General features: G+C 42.6%; 1 protein-coding gene across 1 annotated transcript in view; it reads left to right on the forward strand.

Annotated features, from left to right (window-relative positions):
- Window positions 1-21,902, forward strand: part of SAK (Sak kinase) — a 23,235-nt gene that overhangs the window by 1,069 nt on the left and 264 nt on the right. The window contains exons 3-10 of the mRNA XM_065430197.1: window positions 2,118-2,216; window positions 3,069-3,296; window positions 5,298-5,386; window positions 7,537-7,742; window positions 11,841-11,974; window positions 13,972-14,311; window positions 16,514-16,647; window positions 21,615-21,697. Of these exons, the coding sequence (XP_065286269.1) occupies window positions 2,118-2,216; window positions 3,069-3,296; window positions 5,298-5,386; window positions 7,537-7,742; window positions 11,841-11,974; window positions 13,972-14,311; window positions 16,514-16,647; window positions 21,615-21,697 (1,313 nt within the window). The remainder of the gene's footprint in view (window positions 1-2,117; window positions 2,217-3,068; window positions 3,297-5,297; window positions 5,387-7,536; window positions 7,743-11,840; window positions 11,975-13,971; window positions 14,312-16,513; window positions 16,648-21,614; window positions 21,698-21,902) is intronic.

A 21,902-nucleotide genomic window follows, 5' to 3' on the forward strand; every position in this document is an offset into this window, starting at 1 on the left:
TAATTGTGTGATCGTAGTCAGTACAATGACTTTCAGTGCTTTTTGATTATAAACAGCAGCACAATTTACAACCACTAGAGAGCAAGGGCATGCCCCCGATATATCCGAGTATCCCTGCCCTGTGCCAACAGAACTTGCGCTCGGCCTGTAACTTTCTAACCCTGGTAACTGTACTGCTTCTCTAATAGACCACTGGTCACCTGTTGTATGAATTTCATGGCTTGCCCAACTTTACATCTTTCCCTTAATGTCAACTAGAACATAGTCTGAACTAAAACATGTCAACTAGAACATAGAACAACTAAAACTCATGTTTGATCTCTCTCCCCCCCCTATTCCATACTGCTACATTCCTGTCTCATGTAACAGCTGTGATGTTCCACTCCATTGTTTGTTACCTTGTCTTTAACTTCCTTTCAGGTTTCTTTATTATTCTTTTAAATGTTGGCTCCATAGTTCGGTTTTGATAGAACACAGTGGTTATTTTATTTTCCTGCTATTTGCTTTTGAATATTTGCACCTGTTTTATTCATACAGTGACAGACAATATTGGTCGTAGAACATGAGAATAAGATAAGCAGGGATGTGTGAATAGTAGTTTTTGAGTCTGAATCAAATGGGAAGTGAATAGTGCCAGAAGAATATGTTTCATAATGTTTGTAAATAATGCACAGCCTTCTCACCATAAATATCAAATAATTTTCACATCCTTGTGTTCACAACATTTGAAAGTTTCTGTCATTACACTGCACTTTATAAAGCATGGTTTATCAAAAGCACAAATTGAGCATTAGGAACAATTAACCCTTTCGCTTCCACCCTTCTGGCACTCTGCTATGTTTGTTGTTATGCAGCACATTTTCCTGCTTTGTTGAGCATGTTCTGCATTATAAGAAAATTGTTTTAAAATCTGCTATAGAGATCCCATTTACAAAACTCTGATTTATTTTGTTCACAAAAGGCTTCTGTATCAGATACAATAAAAAAACTAGAAGGTGAGCATCAAAAATGTTTGAAACATGCAGGAATGCAAAGTCCCCTTCTGTTTATTTTTTCCCCTCCCACTCAGAACGCCTTTTGGACTTGGCCTTTGAAAACTAAGCAGAACATCGTGCTGAAAAAAATGAGCCCACCCGGTAGCCTGTGTGCTTTTTTGGAGCATGGTACTCTTGTTGCAATAGCTACAACAGAGTGGAGTCTGGCGATCACGCAGCTTTCCACTCTTTTACGAACAACTTTTCCGGAAAGTGCAGACAAATATGTCAACCTTGTCTGTGAAACCCGAAACAACTAGGAAATAGCGTGCAGTGTACTGTCATCTGTGAAAAAAAGCAGAAACAGTCGTTCTTTGAGCAGCCAGTGAATTGCCAGCCACTCTAAGTTTGGCCTTGATCGCCGCGACCGGTGGATTAGGAACATCGGCTGTGGAATCGAATGGGCTAACTAAGCAGTCTGTTCATAAACTCAGGGCTCTTGGTGCATACATGGTCACGCATTATCATATAAAGTTTAGAAAGGCAGCCTTGATGGCAACTTAATTCCTGTGTGTGGCTTCGCAACCAAATAAGAAATGTGTGCCATCTGCGGCAATGGCAGAGCGCAAAAAAGAGCTTTTTCTCAGGTTCAAGTTGTTGTGGCAGATGGTGCCACTAGTGCATAAAATATGTTCCAATGAAACATATTCATATTTAATCTGATAACAGGCCCCAGATGCTGCATGTATAAATTGTACCCACCAATAATTATTGCAGAATGACATGTTTAAACAACATTTTATTGCTAGCGATTGTCTTTAGCCGGATAAGTCTGGCTGTGTTAGTGACACAGCTTGCTGTCCACTGTTATGTCCACTCTGTATGAAATAAATTTTGTCATATTTCTGCTTTGATTTCATGCATGATCATGTACAGTGAAGATTGGAAAGTATCTGAAAATTATTTTTTAAATATTTGAACATTCAGATAGTGACTATTTTATTCCAGGACGCAATCAAATAGTGACTATTCTATTCAGGGACTAAATTAAATAGGACAATATTCGATGTATTATTTGAAAGTATCAAACATTTGCACAGCCCTAAAATTAAGTAACTAAATATCCTGTTCTTCTTTTGCAAGGTGGATAAAAGTGTTCTCAGGCGCACTGGTGTGAGCAGCACCAGAGTTCAGCAAGAAGTTGCCATCCATTCCAGGCTGAAACACCCAGCTGTTGTTGAGGTGAGATGCAAAGACACTACACATCGCACTGTGTGTAAGCATTTAACTCCTTCATGTGCATGTGTTTGTGTAAAAAAACATTATTCTCAACATTATTGTTTTTTAACGGTGAAAGATACTAAGGCAACGACACTGAGGTTGTCAAAAACAGAGAGCCGTCCTGCTAGGACAGTACCTTAACTTCTCCATAGAACTCTCTCGCTGGCAGGTCCCCACCTCCACAGAGAAGAAATCAGATCTTGAATCAGTTAAGTAAGCCCACATGCAGGTGAGGGAATATTTATTTATTTATTTATTATGAAGTGAAGAAAAAAGTTCATGTTGTACAAGATGAAGTTTACATTTCTTTATGAATGAGTTGCAGCAAAAAGCTGGTAGGTCTACTGGGTCCTCCGCTGTGTGTAGAGTTTGGCAGAGTACAGAATGTTCACATAGTGCTATAGTACCATATTTACTTGTGAAAGGCCCTCAGAAATTTTGCACTTTTTGTGAAATTTTGACAGGGTATGGGTGTGTAGTTACATTCTGGCACAACATAATATCTCATGACTGCTATGCAGAACATCTTACCAGTGATTACTCAATGGGAAAACTTATACTTATGATTCTCTATTGCCATCCCTGAACTCAAGCTTGCTAAATTTGCATCAAACTTACTACAGCATTCCCACATGCAGTTGCACGTAAAGGATATTCTCTTTGGTGAAACTTTGTTTCCAGAAGCACAGTTGGGGCTTGGAGGCTTCACACAAATAAATATTGTACTTACAATGGCACAGTAACAGGAAATGTCGGGTAACGATGACACCAAGGCAACATATAAGCTGTAATACTCTTGCAATTTTGTTTCAGCTGTACAATTACTTCGAGGACCGCCAGTACGTGTATCTTGTGGTGGAGTACTGCCCAGGTGGAGAGCTGCAGAGCTACCTGAAGTCGCGCAAAGGCCCTCTCAGCGAACCCGAGGCCTGTCACGTATTGGCCCAGGTGGTCTCGGGCCTCCTCTACCTTCACTCTCACAACATCCTTCACCGAGATTTGAGCCTCTCCAACCTCCTTCTCACTCAGAACCTTGATGTGGTAAGACTGAGAGAAGCATCAACCTGCCTGCTGGAAATTTTTTTGGAGTGACTGTCTCAGTGATGGAAATCAGGGTATTTGATGTAACCAGGACAAAATATTAAAACATTGTAGAGGGACGCAACCACTGGAGTCTTCAGATATTCGTTATAGCATTGCAGTGCACTTCATTGACTAATTAAGGCCAAGTTTGAACATCTTTAGGCATTCTGCCTAGAGCATAAATTGTAATAGAAAGTGTTGTATAGCATGTCAGGAAATGCTCATTGCAGTCGTTTTTATGAAGTTGCCTTTCATGCTGTCTGTTATTTTGTAGGCTTTGAAGAAAGCTTGTGAAGCACGCAAATAAAAATAACATGACTGTGAATTTGTGTCCTCCAAATGTAGTGTTATTCAAATGTGTTCTCAAATTATAAAGCTTGATTCTAATTACATGAAAAACAATGCACAGAAAAACATGGAGCAGTCAGTTTGTCAGGTCCCAGTGCTCAGTACTGCGAATTCCTGTTTGCAGTAGAAATGATATAAGAGTACTGCTTATGTATGTCATCAAATTTGACCTTGCAGACATGACCACAGTAATATTCTCATTGCCCTCTTAGTTCAATACTTTGTCGATTATGCTTTAAAGAGCTGCCTTTAAGCTTATAGGTTCACATTCACATTCTTGACAGCTTTCTTGGAAAGCAGCATAATTTAACACTAACAAGATGGCACAAGAAGGGAACAGGACAATTAGGTCAATGCTACAAGTGTGCTGTGACCTCCATTCGTACAGGGCTTCTGTACAGTTTTAAGGGAATTTGCCAGCTCTGAAAAATACAGGGAAAAAAAAGCAGAGAATCTTTCCCCTCCCCCTCCTGTTTTGAATCATGGAAATTTGCCCCTACAGTGGTATGGTGAAGTTAGTGGTATGGCAAAGCTGGTGGTGCTTAATGGAATAAAATACCCCACACAATCTACAAATAATAGTGTCTTTGCTAGTTTTGCGAGTGTGAGCCTGGTCGGGCCGTTTGAATATCGTGGAGCACATGATTCAATTAAATCTGCTACTGCATCCTACGTGATTTACAGCTTACTCGTAGCGCCTGTTGATAATTATGGGCTGGCATAATAACTTGGCAAGCTATAAATCATTTTTACTTGTTACCTGATCTTTCAGTATCATATGCCAGGAAATTTTCACAAAAACAGCCATAGAAAACCTGGATGAATCGGGAAACTTGAAAATGCTAACGTAGTAGACACCTGTTTCATTCATGTTGCATTTACATGTAGAAGGATATTTAGCATTTACCACTGCTTGGTTATTACTAAAATGTTAAATTTTGCAAAAAGGCTTTTTTTTCTCATCCTTTAAAAAAACACTAATGAAAGGGTGGGAAGGGGGAAGTCAGCAATTCACCATCGCATAAGTGAGCTGCTGTACAGATGTGGACTGGCCTCACTACCTGCATCCAAATAGTAAGTCCAAATTAACTGGGCAGACAACAATGCCAAGTGCTTCATTGGACAATGTGAACCAAAGGGCAACCTTGTTGCTGAATTTGATTGGTAGCTAAGCAGCTGTAAGCGCTCGAGTTCTTAAATTTTCTAGAATAATAACATAGGTCACTGCACGTCTAGAGTGCTGAAAGTAGAGATGCATTCAGGCTGCATTTTCATTTTTCAAATGGTGGTGGGAACAAAACCTCATCACGTCAATGCTGTAAGTGGATAGCATAAGTGCTCTAGCAGAGCATTTCGCACACAGGTCAGTGCAGGCAACCTATGTGTTTTTTTCTGTTCTTGTGGCTACCTGGTTTGTTATTATGTGTGCAATAATGACACAGTGACATAATCTAACTTCCACACTGTAGTGCATGTCATTGCTTGCTGCTCTTATGTTTCTGTGATCAAGCTGCTAGATTAACTTGTTAATCCAATGAGTTTTGCAAGAACTGACCTTATTAGTTGTGCATTAATGTGAACTTTTGGTATTCCCACTTTGGTCTTCCTCAGAAAATCGGTGACTTTGGGCTGGCTACCCAGTTGAAGAATCCTTGGGAACGGCACACTACTCTCTGTGGCACGCCAAACTTCATGTCACCGTAAGTGACAGACTGCGAAACTTATTGTGCTACTACCACTGTAGAATAATGAACCTTTTTCTTTGTGTCTTTCTTACAATTTTGCTTTGTTTGCTATCAATTAAACCTTGGCATAACAAATTGCTAGGTGCAAAAAGAAATAATGTTCAATATATATATGTATAACATTTCATTGACCACACTTTATTTCATTGAGCGTTCCACTGCTATAATGTAACTGATAATGCATTGCTGATGTGGCAGTGACTGTTCCAAGCCAAATTTTTTTCTGTCACAGCTTGGTACATGAAAACTACCAGTGGCATGTCAGAATGTTTATGAGAGGTTAACTAATGCAATTATCTAAATGTTTGGATCAAGAAGCGAAAAAAGAATGTTTCACAATGTGCTCGCACCATCAGCAGGACCTCGAGCAAAGGCTAAGCCTTTTGTGGCACGAAACTGTCTCTAAACAAAGAATGGATGAGGCATCATGCTGCCTGTCAGTGGAAGCAGTCGCCAGGGCCAATTATTGTTCGTATTGCAGTGAATGAAGGACATAAAATTTTGCTATGAATGTAACTTTGCTATCAAGTGCCTAAGTCATGTCTGCTGCAGGGAAAAGGCCTCTCACAGCCACTTCCGGTGACTTGTGCCAAACCGCTCCATCTGATATCTGGAGATTTCTAGCTAATCATCACACCACCTAATTCTATGCCATCCTCAACTGTGTTTCCATTCCCTCAATATCTATTCTGTTACACTAGTAGATGACCAGTTATCTGCTCAAGTTGGGCACGCAACATTAATGTTGCGTCTCGACTTTGTTTCTTCCTCTTAATCTTAACTAGAATATCAGCTGCACTTGTTTGCTCTTTAATACATACTGCCCTCATCCTGCATATTAACATTACATATTGCGTTCCATTACTCATCGTGTGGGCGTCCTTAGATTCTCAAATTTCCTTAGAAACCTGTTAGCACTGGTAGGTTGCATTGATTAAACAGTACTTATTTTTTTAAGGATAACAGTAAGCTGCCATTCATGGCTTAGTAGTAGTACTATAGCAATATTCAGACCATTAGAGAAGCCCTTGTATAGGATTTTTGTCTGTACCCTTGAACATCCATGTAATGCTTAATTTTTTTTTAATTTGGTGTAAATAAGTCTCGTTTTTAATGAAACATATGTCAGACAAACTGCACTCAGCCGATTTCCGTTAATTCGACCCTCACCGAGTCAACGAAACTGATCGATTCATCCGGCGGGTCAAATTAAACAAGATGCAGAAAAACGCCAGAACACATCACTGGTTCTTTTGGCAGTATTTGCTCGATTCCAACACGCCCTCAAATCAAACGCGCGCTCACTTTCTGTGTGTATACAAAGTAGAAAAGTAATGTATAAATGCCCTTAAATTTCATATACAAAGTAGAAATCTAACGTAAACCAGTTTTCCAAGCAAGAAAAATTGGCGAGAGTCTAATATGTGTTTCACGATAGCGGCCCGTTTTTAAGCTTCGCTTAAAACGGGCCGCTTTTAAGCTTTTAAGCCCAATTTTCATGGCAGAAAAAAAAATAAAAAGAGGAAAAGTGCCTATTAGAATCGGGTAAGTACAACAGTCAGACATAGTAAGCTACTGTTATTACTTCAGAATCTTTCTAGGGCAGGTCAACGATAAGCATTTTTGCCAGGAGGTGATGTGTTTTCTACGCATTCACTGTTCCCTAAGCTCTGCCGAGGCAGATTCTGCTAGTAAATGGCTCACTATTGGGGTCACAATAGGGATCAGGCATGTGCATGCTGACTGGTCAAGTTCGAATTATCCGCAAAGGCCAATCTTAGGATTGAAATAAACGTTCCAGCCCATAAAAATGCACGGGCACTGGCCAGGACCTTTGGCCAAGATCTCACATTGACCAGAGTCGATTAACCGAAATCTACGGCATTTTACTTTGTTTAGAAATGAGAAATATTCGGTATTCGACTCAGTATTCAGTATTTTTCTTTAATATCGGTGTATGATTTTATTCGGAAACTTCGCTATTGGAACACCTCTAGTTCAAATGAATTGATGTTTGGCTACATCTTGGCCATGTCAGTGCACAAGGAGCTTGTATGTGTTCCTCCTCTCCGGCTTTAACAGACATTCTCTCTGCCTGCCTACAGTGAGGTGGCAGCGCAGAGTCCACATGGCCTGGAGGCAGATGTGTGGAGCCTGGGCGTGATGCTGCACACATTCCTGCTGGGTCGAGCCCCGCCCCACAACTGGGCAGCCTGCTCCCTCGAGCTGCCCAGTGCCTTGTCCCCAGCAGCAAGGCACCTGCTCTGCCAGCTCCTGCAGAGGAACCCTCAGCGCAGGATACCCCTGCGATGTATGTGATGCATGACTGCCGAGTCAGGAAGGACACAAAGTGCCATCTTATGCTCTTTTTTTTGTGCAAGGCCTTTCCGGTTATTTGACTGCTGCTAAAGTTGGTCCGATAGAAATATAGTACTATTCTGTCATGACACTGCCCCACAGTGAGTGGAAGAAAGAGTAACAGCAGCCAAGGTGCAGGAATACAGTCAAAGCTCGTTAAAATGAAGCCACATCTGACACAAAAATGCCTCTATATTATTACAATATTATCGGTAGATACCCGAGAGACAAGCTGCCGCGAGAACGACGTCGACGAATAAAATTATTATGGGCACCTGTTTGTCACATGCTTGAGACTGAAGTTTTGACTCCATTTATGATACAGGTAGATTCTTTTAGAGGAGTTAGGTAGCTTGTAAACATTAACAAGTCTTTGATATTGCATGACCTATTCTGGTTTATCTGAAGAAAAATCTGAAGAATGCTTAAGCTTCGCCTTCAAGAGTGGAACGTGATAACATTCAAAGATGCCTGACTGCTTCTCATACTTCCCAGCAACTGGAGCGTATCTAACCATAATGTTTACCAGGAAATGCTGGCCACGAACGCTATGCACGAAAGCGGCTTTCTGGTAGAAACGCGGCCTCTTGCGTGGGCTGCGATTCGATGGAGGTGAGCGCCAGCTGGAGGTATTGCAAGGAACTGGGCGTGCCGGCACGTGCAAATTGTGGACACCACAGCTGGTCTTTGAATGGAGGAAACGCTCGAAAAGGGGTTTCTTTGAGTTTTTGAATAGCAGAATTATGTATTCTCATATAGTCAAATTACAATCCGAGAGCTATCATGTCTGTAGGTTGTGTGTAAGTCGTAGCTTATTATTTTGTTCATGTATTTTAGCTTGAGATATTCAATTATTTCAGTAAATTCCTTGCGTCACATGGAGGACTTGGGTATGGGTGGTTCGAAAATTTTTTTGCCAAAATGATGTCCGACACCGGAAGCCAACATGGGCTCCTTAATGCTATCGCGTTAAAAAGCACCCAAACTGCACCTGTACTAGCAATTGGCACAGGGAAGGCAGGGAAGCTTCCTGGAAATGGGACTTGGGCCATTTTGGCTTGGACTCAGCAGCTGCCATATTAATGCACTTTTGACCTCCCTGCCTTTCCTATCCTTGTTCTCTTTCGCTCTCTCTTTGTCCCTCAATAGTGGCACATTTGCGAAGGTTTTGTTGGTCATAGTGTCACGAATTCTGTCAGACTAGAGAAGGACGAGGGTCAGGGCAGCAACATTGAACAAATTTTTGCATACACTTACAGTAAAACCTCGTTATACGTTGTCGGCAGAGAATGTGGATCGAGAGTGCACTAAGCGATGTACTAATTAACCGACAATAGTAGATGAGTGGCTATAAACTTACCATCCAAAAAAAAACATGTTAATTCTCACTTAAACACATACACAGACTAGTTTTGTTTGCGAGCAGGCAGCAAAAAATATGTGATTTTCACTTGCAGCCGTGACGGCTTCGCAGGCACGATGGCATCCTCAAACACGGCTAGGCTGTGAGCTAATTTCTTCATCAGGCCCCACGCTTCTGTAAACACCCTCGTGACAGTCAACACAGTCGCCACATTGGATACTGAAGGGCGATCATCCACATCGTCATGGATGTCGACGACGTGGAAGCTCCAGAAGCTATGGGAGCAGGAAACACATCATGGCTACAATGTTTTGACGTTACTGTCAGTGGCAACTGCAGTCCAGAAAAGGTCAACGCACCGCAATTTCACTATCTATGGTCAGCGTGCAAGACATTTCACTGATACCGTGCTTTTACATGCAAGAAAAATGTAAATATGTACTGCGCACTAACGGTTTTGCATGCTTAAGCGACTGTGGCTTAAACAGTCCTGCCACCATTGAACATTAGGTTCAATGGTGGCTACAAATTCTAAACTACACACGAAAGCCATCCTAAATGCACAGAACACAGTTCACAACAGCTGACATATGTACGGTTGAAAAACATTCTCTAACCGTCGCGTCACCTTGATGGCGGGCACTGGTAGTCAACATAGCACAGAACATCGTCGACTGCCTGCTAGTACAGTGAAAGCTCGTTAATTCGAACTTCAATAATTCGAATTTATGGATAATTCGTACTGTACGATTTAGTCCGGCCAAGCACCACAGAAGTCTATGTATAAAAAAGCCTGTTCATTCCAACGCGAAAAGGTTCCGCCACGGATAATTCGAACTACGTGCCGGCGGCTTGGTGCCTGGCATACGGCCAGAGAAACGCGCCTAATGCCTACACACAAGGCTGCATCGCCTCTGGAACGGAGAGAATGGTGAGAGAAGGCAAAATCTGGAAAAATCTAACCAGCGCGGGATCGGCCTGAAGGCAGCGGCGGCTACCTACTCTCGTTTTATGTGACCTCCGAGACTTCTTGTCTGTTGCGAATATCGGAGGCTTTGCAAATCTTGTCTAGCTGCTAATGTTGCGTGGCAGATGGTGCAGCAAGCACCAAAACACAGCGAATCAAGTGCGTCGCAGCTGCGCTTGCAATCAAGAACCGACGAATTGGGGCCTTCATCACATTCACATGTTTAGCGTCTTTGTCTCAGCAGTCTTCATCGGTTGTGCACATCTGTTTTCAGCTTAGGATGTACTGGCCGTCACGATTCTTTATGATGGTGTTATTAACCCTTGGCTAACAATCGTTTCGGTGGACATTGGTGGTGTGGCACAGTCGGACCCAGAGCTACGATTTGAAGATGGCGTGTGCTCACAGCACACGCCATCACTTTCTGACATGCCCTACTGCTTCCAAATCGCAGTGTACTGTTGTTCTCCTTCACTTTCATTAGTTCGAACTTTCGTTAATTCGAACTGAAGCGGCTTCCCCTTGTGGTTGGAATTAACCAGCTTTTACTATAGATGGTAGGCTTCATGGTATGCGCCTCCGCAGTGCACGACGAAGTTGTGGGTGACGAATCAGGTCATCGGGCTCTGTTGCTGCTGACAACCGCACTGCCACGGTGCTGGAGATGCAGGTCAGCATGTGGACGTCTTGCCGGTGCACAGCCTGTAAAAATTTGCCCTCGGCACAGGCCATGACTCCTTCAAGACGTCCCCAGAGCACAACTGAGGAGCTGAGCCTTCATCCTTCCAGCTTTCTTTCATGCCAGCTCAGCAGCCTCTTCTTTTTCTCACTTTCTTGCTTCTGTTGTCATGCCTCGCATACCCTTCTTTTGTTTTGTTTTGTTGCTTTTTTCCTCGTGTGACACATAACATCTTTTCTGGCTTTATTCTTCGTGCCATGCATCACTCCTTTTCTTTCTTCCTAATAACCCATGCTCATTACGCATAGGTATTGGAATAATGCCTTCTTTTATTTTGCAGCTATAAAGTTGTTTTTATGTACCCTGAAAAGCCACATAGATTAAAGGCCAACTAGAATGAAATTTGGCTTTGGCTAAACTGGTAATAAATTGGTGGTACATACTACACTAAAGCAATTTTGGCAAAGCTGGTAATTGTCTAATTTTCTTATAAGCAGCCATTTAAGCACCTAAGCAGATGACGCGTGCACCCGGCAGTCAGCGTAAGTCCTAGCACATAACCTTTGAGATTTTAGTGTGCCACGGGCAGCTGCAGGTAGTGCCTTGTCTCAGAGGTCACACCTATGAGTCACAAGGTTTGAGTTATGCGTTACTTCTGCGAAATGGTTAACAGAAGTGTTCTAATTTTTACACACACACACACACACACGCACGCACACACACAGACAGACAGAGAGACAGAGATGTATGGTTTCAGTATCAAACAAGCCTTTCGCGACACACATGCACTCGGTTTTCAAATGTAAGCTTTTTATGTGGTCCAAAATTTTGTTGCAGTTGGCCTTTAAGAGAGGGCTATGAGAAATCTTTTTCTCCTTTGTTTACATTTTTATGCTATAAGCTTGGGTTTACATTTGTTGCACTTGGTGGAAGGAGCATTATCATACAATGTTGTATATTTAAGTTCTTTTTTGCAATAATACACCCAGTGGCACCCAATAATGCACCCAGTGTTCATCTACCTTTTTTCTTTCCCTTCTAGCCATTCCAGAGCAGGCATTCATGCTACAACCTGGCCAACCTCTGCGGCCGCTTTCTTCTAAAGTGGAGCCACCCAAGAAGCCACTGAACACAGCAGGCCTTCGGCCAGCCCGTCTTTGGGCACGGAACATGCGAGTGAGGATCGCTTTATTTTATCTTATAGTTGTATATTCCCTGTGGCTTAATATCAGTTCTACTTTGGATTGCATATAAAAAAAAACCTCAATTTATTGTTTCTCTATAAAGTATCGTGACATAGACTATATTCTTCTTAATAGCAGTAAAGTACAATATATTTTTTTAAAGTCCAAGTTATGTTAACTTTAAGTGTTCTGTTTGTGCAATTACCTGCAAAATCTTCACTGTACTCAACATCTGATGCATCCAACACTTTAGATGAAGTATTCAAGAAAAGTTTCTGGGCTCTGAAAAGGCATTCTTTTAGTCCCTGCTTAGAGAGTGCATCTTTTAAAGGGCCCCTCACCAGGGCCCATAGCAAATTTTGGTTATACACAGGAAGTTGTTACGTCTCCTCTGGGGAGCGTTCTGCCGCAAAAATTTTTCAAGTCGGCTCATTAATAGCAGAGATAGAAATAGTGCCGCAAACCCATGATTTCAACAGGCAGGCTCCACTGCATAGCGAGACTCCCTCTCCATTTGCCCCGTCTAGCCTTCGCAAGCGAAATTCCTTCCCTGTGTTCTCCCAGACCGGACCTTGAGGATTGCGTGAGGCATACGTCACAGGCCCCACCTTCCTCTATTTCTTTATTTTTTTTTTCCCCTCACTCCCCCCTTCCCACTTCTGCTGATGGTGCTGTTGTCTCGTTCGCGCAGCGCACGATTTTGCACGTTGTGCACAAGGAAATATGTCTAGCGGTATGATTCAGTGCTACACGAATGCTGAGGCAGAACAATCGGATCGCAGAGCGTTTTCACGCCGCTGGAACACGGTAGAAAATGCCACAGCTTCGGTACCTGCGTATGTGACCGCACGACCGCAGGAACAAGCAGACGAAGCGGAAGTACATCTTTCTTGCTTCGGTGCAAAGTAAAACAAAAAATACGCAAACATTCTGTTTGCGTGTTTTATTATTTATCTAAACATCAGTTCAAGCAACAGATCGCACAGATAACAGATGTTGTCTTGAATAATTTTCAAAGTCACATGTCACCACGAGCGACGTCACACTGCAGACACAATTACATAGGCGCAGGGGCACGATTAAGTCACTGTCCGGCTTGGAGCGTGGCAGCCGCAAGTGAAGAGGAAAACGGCATTCGGATTGAAATTTCAGATCTTTCCGCGGCGCGTAGCGATGAAAAACTTTGCAGGCACGATTGTTATCGCGCAGTGTATGCTCTGCGCTTGTCAGCTCAAAGTGGCCAGACCTTGTGAGGAGCCCTTTAATAGAGACCCTAAATTTTAAGTTGTAGATGATGGCCACTTTTTCTTTTCATGCAATGGATTGTTCCACTGGAGTGTTCGACTGATAGATATACTATGTCCAGTGCATTCCTACCTTCTATGTTTTGTTTACATTTTTCTTGTGTATGCTAGGTGTAGTCTGTTTCACCTCAACACTGTCTCGATATGTCACACTGACACTTGCTTTTCCTGCTTTCTTTCCATGATTCAGCAAAGTGCTCCATCTCAAGGTCTTATCTTGAATTGCAAGTGGTGCAGTAAACATCTTTTCCAGATCAGCCAGTTTAGAAAGTTCTGGTACCCGGAGCAGTCAGTGTACTTCTTTAAAGCAGCATCTTCGCGTTGCGCAGTTTTGGCCCTTTGTCCTAGTATACCACAATAACAGGCAACAGAACATTTTTCACTGGTGGCATCCAGGCAAGAGGTCAGGTGTCGCTGAACTTATTCTTTTCATACACTCCAAGTATACTTCCCACTGGTGAGCTGGGCCTAAGCATGAATAACTTACTGCACCAGTTGCTCTACTCTTCGTTCCACTCATCTGGCTTTTTCCTTCAGCGCCATCTCGCAACACCCCAAATAATGTCCTCCATTGTGACCCTTAACTGCACCAGCTGAAGTGTACTTGAATGGCTAAGCCTGTAGGGTTTGGTGCATTAACAGCTGTTCGGCGTAAACTTACGAGATTCCATCAACCGCGTTGCAGCTGAGCATCCTGGAGGATGGTGAAGTGTGCATAGAGTTCCTGAGGGCAGACCAGATGACTGTGAGCCGTGTTCTGCGCGTGTCGAGTGACGGACATCGAGTGGTGCTGTATCGACCAGCCACGGGCCGTGCCCCAGCAGATGGGCCACCGCCTCCAATTCCAGCCAACCGCCAACCACTGCCCTGGGATGCCCTGCCACGTCCCTACTGGCCCAAGTATGCCTGTGCGACTCGCTTCGTTGACCTGGTTCGCCAGAAAACGCCCAAAATCATCTTCTATGCCGACACTGCACTGTGCATCCTCTTGGGCAGTGGCGACTTTGAGGCCAGTTTCTACTCGGGTAGGTGGAAGCTTCAGTCTAGCGAGAATTGTGGTACGAGATTGTACTGCACGAAAGTTCTAAATTGGGCTACATAGTTTATGTTTAGCATGACAAGCAGCATGAACATCTGAACAAGTGGTACAGATAGGATGGATGCGTCGACTGTTATTTGATTTTTATTCAGAGTTGTACAGTTGTAACACACATGATGCAAAAGCAGACTGCTCTTTATAATTTGACGGCTGAACGAGCAAGTTATACTAGACAGTGTCATGCTTTTGTCATCTGCCTTGTACACTGTAAGACTCATGCTGTATACTCATACTTAATGGACAGTCCTGTCCATACTGCTTGTTCAATAATCCGTACTGTTCACCAAGCTGAGATTGTGCTCTAAACACAACAAAGCTTTGGTGAATGGCACAGTGACACAAAAAAAGATGTCATCATGCATCCTTTTTTCTTTTCCACCTCTTGAACTGCTGAGAAGCCTGGTCATTGTGGAGTTATGGAGATGTCATGTTGTGTTTTGGCCTTGGAGGATAATGTAATAGTGTTGAGGAGCATGCTTCAGGACATTGCTGTTTGGGAACTTTTGTCCTGTGACAGATCTTTGTTGTCTGTCACAGGATTGCAGCATAAACTGAGAAACAAGACAGCTTTAACTAGAGTCTTGCATTGTCTAAGTAAAGCCATCTGCTGACTTCTCCCCCCCCTCTTTCTTTTTTAATGGCATGATTATCAAATGACATGTGATATACAGTAATGTCTCTGGCAATCAAGCATACAACACTTTTCACCAGCCAACACTGCTTTACACGTTCAAGTAAATGGTGACCAAGAATGTCACAACATACGAATAATAAAACTGCTGTATATGTCCAGCACGCCTTTCACAGTCTGTCATAAAGCATTAATATTAGGCATGGATGGACATTCAATGTTTCTAATTGTAATAATGTGTAATATTGGATTCGAATACGAATCCAATATTAGACATTAACTATTGGTATTCGTATTCAAAAAGGAACTGCTATTCAATACTTTTAATTACATGAAACTAACCAAATATTTTGCAAGAAGCAAATGTTAAAGTCTAGTTACTGTGCGCTGCTAAAAAAGTAATTGCAAATTATCAGAGGTGACACAACGACTAAAGTTTTTGAAGCAGTACAGGTGCCAAATGGGCAATTCAAGCTTTTTTTTTTTCAGCTTTGCTTCCACCAGTGATGTTTCAGTTACAAAGTTTTCATACGTTTTCTGCACAATACATTCAGCAACTTTCTTCCCCACAGCTCCAGGTTTCTCTGTTTCTTTTTTTAGGCAACCATTTGTTTGATGTTTTTAGAAAGTTTATTTGTGACAAGGCTCTAAATTTGATTAGAGGGCTATTCGTACAATATTTTTTAGTGATAAAACTGTTCCTTTGTCGCTGTTAGCTGTCTTTCTTGAACTAGTCACTAAAGGCACGGTACCTAATTAAGCCGAAATAATTATGTCCTGCTTTAAATATATGCTTCTGCATTTGTCTAATCGATATTGAATACTTACTACAATGAAACCTGACAATCCGAAATCTCTCAATTTGAAGTGAAGGATAATTCAAACTGCTTTGTTGGTCCTAGCAAAGTCCTATGGATTTGAATACAGGAAAGCTGCAGCAAATTCGAATAGCAGCAAATGGTGCTACAGTTATTTCAAACAAAATTCCTCACTCCCAATGAGAACTTTTCAGACAAACCCGAGCCAAAGGCAAAGGTTCGATGTGTCACCAGCTACTGTAATGTTGCATACCGTGAAGTTGATGAGGAAATATGCACTAGGAGCCGAGACTGAACCGTAGCAAACTGAGCAGTGCACCCCTTCCTTTCCCGTGTGGCTTAAAAAGGAGCAAGAAAGAGCCCCCTAGTGCTCGCTGGATCACATTACTGTGCGCTCTGTGCGTGAGCCCAATGCGTATGTGAGCCCCGTGCACGTTTTGTGCTCTGTACTGCACAATTGATCGGGAGCCGTATTTAAAGGAGCTCTCCTTAGTTCAAACTCCGTTTTATTTGAATTAATTTCCGGTCCCATTGGAGTTCAAATTAACAACATTCTACTATACTTATATCCGAAAAAGTTGAAATCTGCACTTTTCTAAATAACATGCAATAACAAAGTTGTACCTTCAAATGCTCAAAGCCTGCTAAGCTAAGAAATTTACTGCTGCATTCTTTGTAGGTTCAAAGGTGGTACGCAGTAGTGAGCAAATAAAGTTGACCGATGCATCAGGTCATGAAGAACAGCTGGCCCAGCCGATAGATACCAGCCTGCTTACACCTGCCCAGGCCCACCTATGGAAGCTTACTTGTGAGGCAAGTACATTCATTCTGAGCTTACTTACTATTGGCATTGTGTTTCTAACCTATCAGAGTTTTGGTACAACAGTAAACTTCTGATAAGCGACATGATTGCTGGTCAAACTTGTCTTCAGTATATTTGAAGGGCTACTACACAGGTTTTCAGGATTCATGTATGACAGAAAAACTTGTACTGTCTGTTCAGCTCAGAGTCCTGATCATGTATGCCATGTTATGTAACCGTGCAACATTCTTTATTTACAAAAATTTTTGCATACAGCTATGCACACATTGTGGTCTCAATTGTTTCGCATGACATATAGGTGACATAAGAGCAGTGAATTTTTACATGGCAGACTGCACAATTTACAGTCAAGTTTCAGCTGTCATCATATATAACGATGAGGTTTTTTGATCACTAATGCAGTATGTTGTCTTTTCCCTCTGTTGGAATGGTGTTTATGTGTATGTTGCAATTTTTACATACAGTATAAGTATTAAAAGGAAAGTTACAAAGAAAAGACAAAGCTGGCACTGGCTGGCATTCTATAAATATCTATTCATACTTCTGTGGTAGCAGAATACTCGTTTCCTATGAGAAAAACTGTAACACCTAAAAAAAATGGTGTGATGACTGTTTCAAATAACTTGTGGCCTGCATCACACAGGAGAGTAGCTCCTTGGTGATAAGGTCAAAAAACGTCAACTTGTCATGTAAACCACGGAAGTGGTTTTGTGAGCAGTCTCTGTGCTGTAGCTTTGAGCCACCAATCGCAAAGATGTTGTACAACTGTGGTCAATTGTACAGGCACTTAGGTGGTCATATGGGCCACATTGCCTTTTTCTTAGAGGCAAAATTTTTGACTGCGTAAAAAGCCTAGTTTCATCTAAAGTATAGATACAGAGCAGCCTCCGTGTGAGACTTTCTTTTGAAATATGCGTGGATGTGTCACAAAAAGGTGGCAAAAATTAAAGTTTAATACTGGAAAAAACATTGCCATTACCACTTTCCAGAAATGAGACGAAACCCAACACAATGAGAACTGGAGTGGCTGCTCGCCATTACCTACAAGTGACAGCTGTAGTGTGCTGACATCTCGGAGGCTGTGGTCTGGGATTTGTGTCTTATCTGCGAATGCATTAGTCTGTTTTGGTGCTAAAGTCGACTCTCGTTACAACGGACCCTGATAATTCGACAAAAACCGTCCGTTTTATCCTAAGTCCATAATATCCGAGATGCCTCACTTCCAAAACTTTCGTCGTGATGTCTAACTTTAATGCAAAGAGTGAGTGACAAACAAAAAAATTCGGTTTTGCCCAAAATGCAGAGCATCGATTGCTACTTATAGCAAATTAAGCAAGCGCGGCAGCAGCAGCGAGCAAATTGACCTTCGTGCTGTCTCTCGCTTCAACGCAAACTAAACGTCAAAAGCACAGCACATACAAAGCTACCGGCACTGGGTGCACTTTGTTCACATCGCAGGTCGCTTTCAAGATACTGCGGCCGCGCCATTAACAACAGACACCGGAGTCAACAGACACCCGAGTAGGACCCCCCCCGTGCCTCGCGCACTAAAGACGGCACGCTTCCGCCACGCTTTCCTCCCTCCCTCGCGCACAAGATATTGAGCCGCGATCGTCAGCTGACCCTCACTAGTTAGTTGCCAGCCCGTGTCGAAATGGCAAAATTCCGTTTTATATGCCCGATTTTGACAAAAAATGCCGCTAATTTCGTACGCTGTAGCAGATAGTCCATTGTAGCATGGTCCATTAAAAGCGAACTTCATTGCATTAATAAAATAGGTAGAACAAACTAAGGCTGAATTATGGTCCGTTATGTCTGAAAGTCTGTTGTCAAGGGTCGGTTGTAATGAGCGTAGACTGTATATCGAGGCTGGTAATAAGAAATGCAGAGAATTACCAGGCCCTGCCGATTTTGCAAGATTGCCTCAGTTGCAATCTTCTCCTCACCAGCTTAGAAGCTGGTGAGGAGAAGGCCTCATTTGAAAAGAAAGTGTTTGAGAAGAAGGTGACATCACTTTCCGCTTGTGAGCTCCATGCGCCATGCACGAATGCAAAGCTTGGCTGAGATGTTCACAGGAACATATGCTATCTGCGGACTGCATTGTTTTCAGTCCGAGGGGTGGTTCAGGACCACTTTATTCCTCAATGCAGCGAAGCAGGTAAAATACGGCACTTTACTTCGTTATATTGAAATTTTGCTATATTGATATTCACCTGTTTATGAAAATAAGTAAAGTCACCGACAAATTTTTCTTACATAAAAGGGAGCGCAAAATTTCCCAAATTATTGGGCAATCAAAAGAAAACAACAAATTTTTAAAGCAAAACATTCTGTTGAATTTGAGATTTGGCAACCAAGGATATCACCATTCAGATTGCACCAATCATGAAAAAGCTGTATACCCGCCATCTGCTCAAACAACTGCGCACCTTTCTTCATTTTTTGTCAAAACATCACAAGATTGGAATGACCTTCCTTCTGACATTGTGCTCCTCTCCAGTAGCACCGACTTCCAAGACAGGGATAAAAAAAATTGTATAACATCTAACACATCTGTAAATAGCCCACCCCTCATGTAAAACCCTTTCACTGGGGCCTTTTCAGGTATTGTAAATAAATAAATATGGCTTCAAGACAAGCAATGATACCTTCACATTGGCGGTACAAAGTGAAGCCTGCTACACTTTTGCATCCACTCCGCCCCTACAGCCAATAGTGGGAAGCGAATGCTTCATCTGCTTCGCTTCAACGAGTCTCCAAAACTCGAGATCACGCAACCTCCAGCACTAAACGCACGGGAAGACCGTACATAAAGCCACAGCATCTCACCTCGCACCAGCTTTGCACCTGCCACAGATAACCTTTAAAATAGAGTGCAAGCCACGTATGTGCTCCACAGCCAGGCTAGAGAAAGACGCCCGCTCACCTCCCCTATACGCTCCACCCCTCCCCTTGGTGCGCCCTCAGTTATTTAGCAGAATGAAAAATTGTCGTGCCTAAACAGTTGCCTTTGCAAGTGCCCATGACTGGTGGGTTGGCACTGCCTTCCCTTGAGGAGATAAGTTTTGAGTCTTTCTTTTCCACCACTGAGCAACACTTTGGTTGAAACACCGTTTATGTTGTCCTGTTTGTTCCTGCTTGTGTCTGTGTTTGCACGCGCCTGACCTTTCAGTAACGTGTAATTTAGCCAAGTGAAATTTCGTCATAGTTAGCCTTTGATTGCTGTTTGGAAGTTTTGCATGAGGGAAGCAAAGGTGGATTTTGGTGAGCAGGGCTCAGGAATTTTTATTCATTACTGGAACGCGCTGTCTACTAGTTAGTAATATCCAAAGTTAGTACTCTTACAGTACGCTGTTTCATCCTTGGCAGGCGAGTCTGGAAATTCAAAACAACTTGTAGGGCAAGTCATCATTATGCAGATAATATAGAAGACAAAAAACGTAGAAGGAGAACACTACTGTCCTGTCTGTGTTTTTTGTATTCATCTTATTATACTTGACATATGATGGCTTCCCCAAGGCTGTGGAAGCTACACATATAGTGCAATCATAATAACGTAGAACTTGGCACATTTTGAAAAGTGCTTTTGACACCCTACAGTTCTCCATACCTTAAGAGCCTATTGCAGCTATGACGTATGGAGTTTGTTACATCCAGTCACGTAATCTTTTCATACCTTGTTTCCTTCCAATGATTGTGTGATTAAGTACTTCTTGGTCATGGATGCAAGCACTGTTTTGTGGAATCTGCTCAAGTAGCAAGTTTGTTCATACAAATGCATCGGTCTCTACATTTGATTGTGAAGTGGCTTGGACCTGCTAGTCCCAATTAGGCATTGTATGATTGTCAGTGTCACACCTATTCAAATACTATTTAATACTTTCTTGCTTCAATACAGTTAGATGTCAATATAACGAAGGAGGTAAAACCGGCAATTTGCTTCGTTATATCGAAATTTCGTTGTATTGAAATTTGACCTTTTATACAAATAAGTACAGTCGCCGATAGATTTTTCTTACCTGGAAAAGCGCCGCAGAATTTCCCGAATTATCGCGCAATCGAAAAAAGCATACTTGAACGAGAAAATAATTCATTTTGATAAATTTGGGATTCGGCGACGAATCGTACTGTTTCATGCCGCGTTGACGGTATCTTCACATCGGCAGTACGAATTAAGCGAAGCCAGCCACGCTTTCGCGTTCACTCCGCCGCCGCGGCTGATTGCGTCGCCCACACTGGGATGACACTATCACGAAAAGCTTCGGCAGTGGCGAGCGAATGCTTCGTCTGCCTCTTGCTCGAACGAGTCACCGAAACTCGAGATTACACAACTTCCAATACTAAACTCACGGGAAGACAGCTTCCATGATGCCACGCCGTTTCGGCATGCCCACTCTTTGCACACACGGCAGATTACCTCCAAAGCAGGATGCACAGCTACATATGAGCTCAGCCGCGCTTACAGCCATCTGCGGCCATGGCCACGGCCGAGACGCGCGATTCTAGAGGTGCGTCTGCAAGCAGCCCCTTGTAATTCAATCATTTGACCATCTGCATCCGCAGAAGTTTCCATTTATTGTCTCGGCATTTTTTTGCGGCGAAAGCGAAATTTCGTTATATTCAAATCGCATACAAACACACTTCATTATATTGAGGTTCTAAATACATGGTGTTCTATGGATAATAGGTTACGAAGTTAAATTTATATCGAAAATTTCATTATGTTGAAGTTCTTTACATTGAGGTTTAACTGTATGTGATTAACTATCTTTAAGGTCATGAATGCAGAAAGGGCAAACTTCTACATTGTTGCCTGCTATGTATAAATTGGGACCAGTTATGTGGCTATATAGACAGTAAGGGAGCCAACAATGAGCATGTTTGCTTGCTGTACAGCTAAAAGCCCGACAGCATGACGTCACTTGCATGTCAACTGTTGGTCATCACAATGTTTCAGTACCACCGGCGCTGTGTGGCTTTAGAATCGGCCCTGGAGGCCACTGATGAAGGCTGGAACATATACCCTGCAGTGTTTGGCCGGTAAGAGAGCTCTCTTTTTCTTCCTTTATACCGTGATTTTGCATGACATGTGGAGACAGCCAATATGATCAGGGAAATAAAAGACCAGAAAGAGCCATTTCCAAGGTGTGAATTCGAACACCAACTATGCGGGCTTTCACTTTTTACCCCTGGGTAAATTTATCCACAGGTAAAATGCTTAGTGCCCAACAAAGTGGCCCCTACT

Source organism: Dermacentor albipictus, chromosome 3, assembly GCF_038994185.2.
Source record: "Dermacentor albipictus isolate Rhodes 1998 colony chromosome 3, USDA_Dalb.pri_finalv2, whole genome shotgun sequence".
Classification (NCBI taxonomy): Eukaryota; Metazoa; Arthropoda; class Arachnida; order Ixodida; family Ixodidae; genus Dermacentor; species Dermacentor albipictus.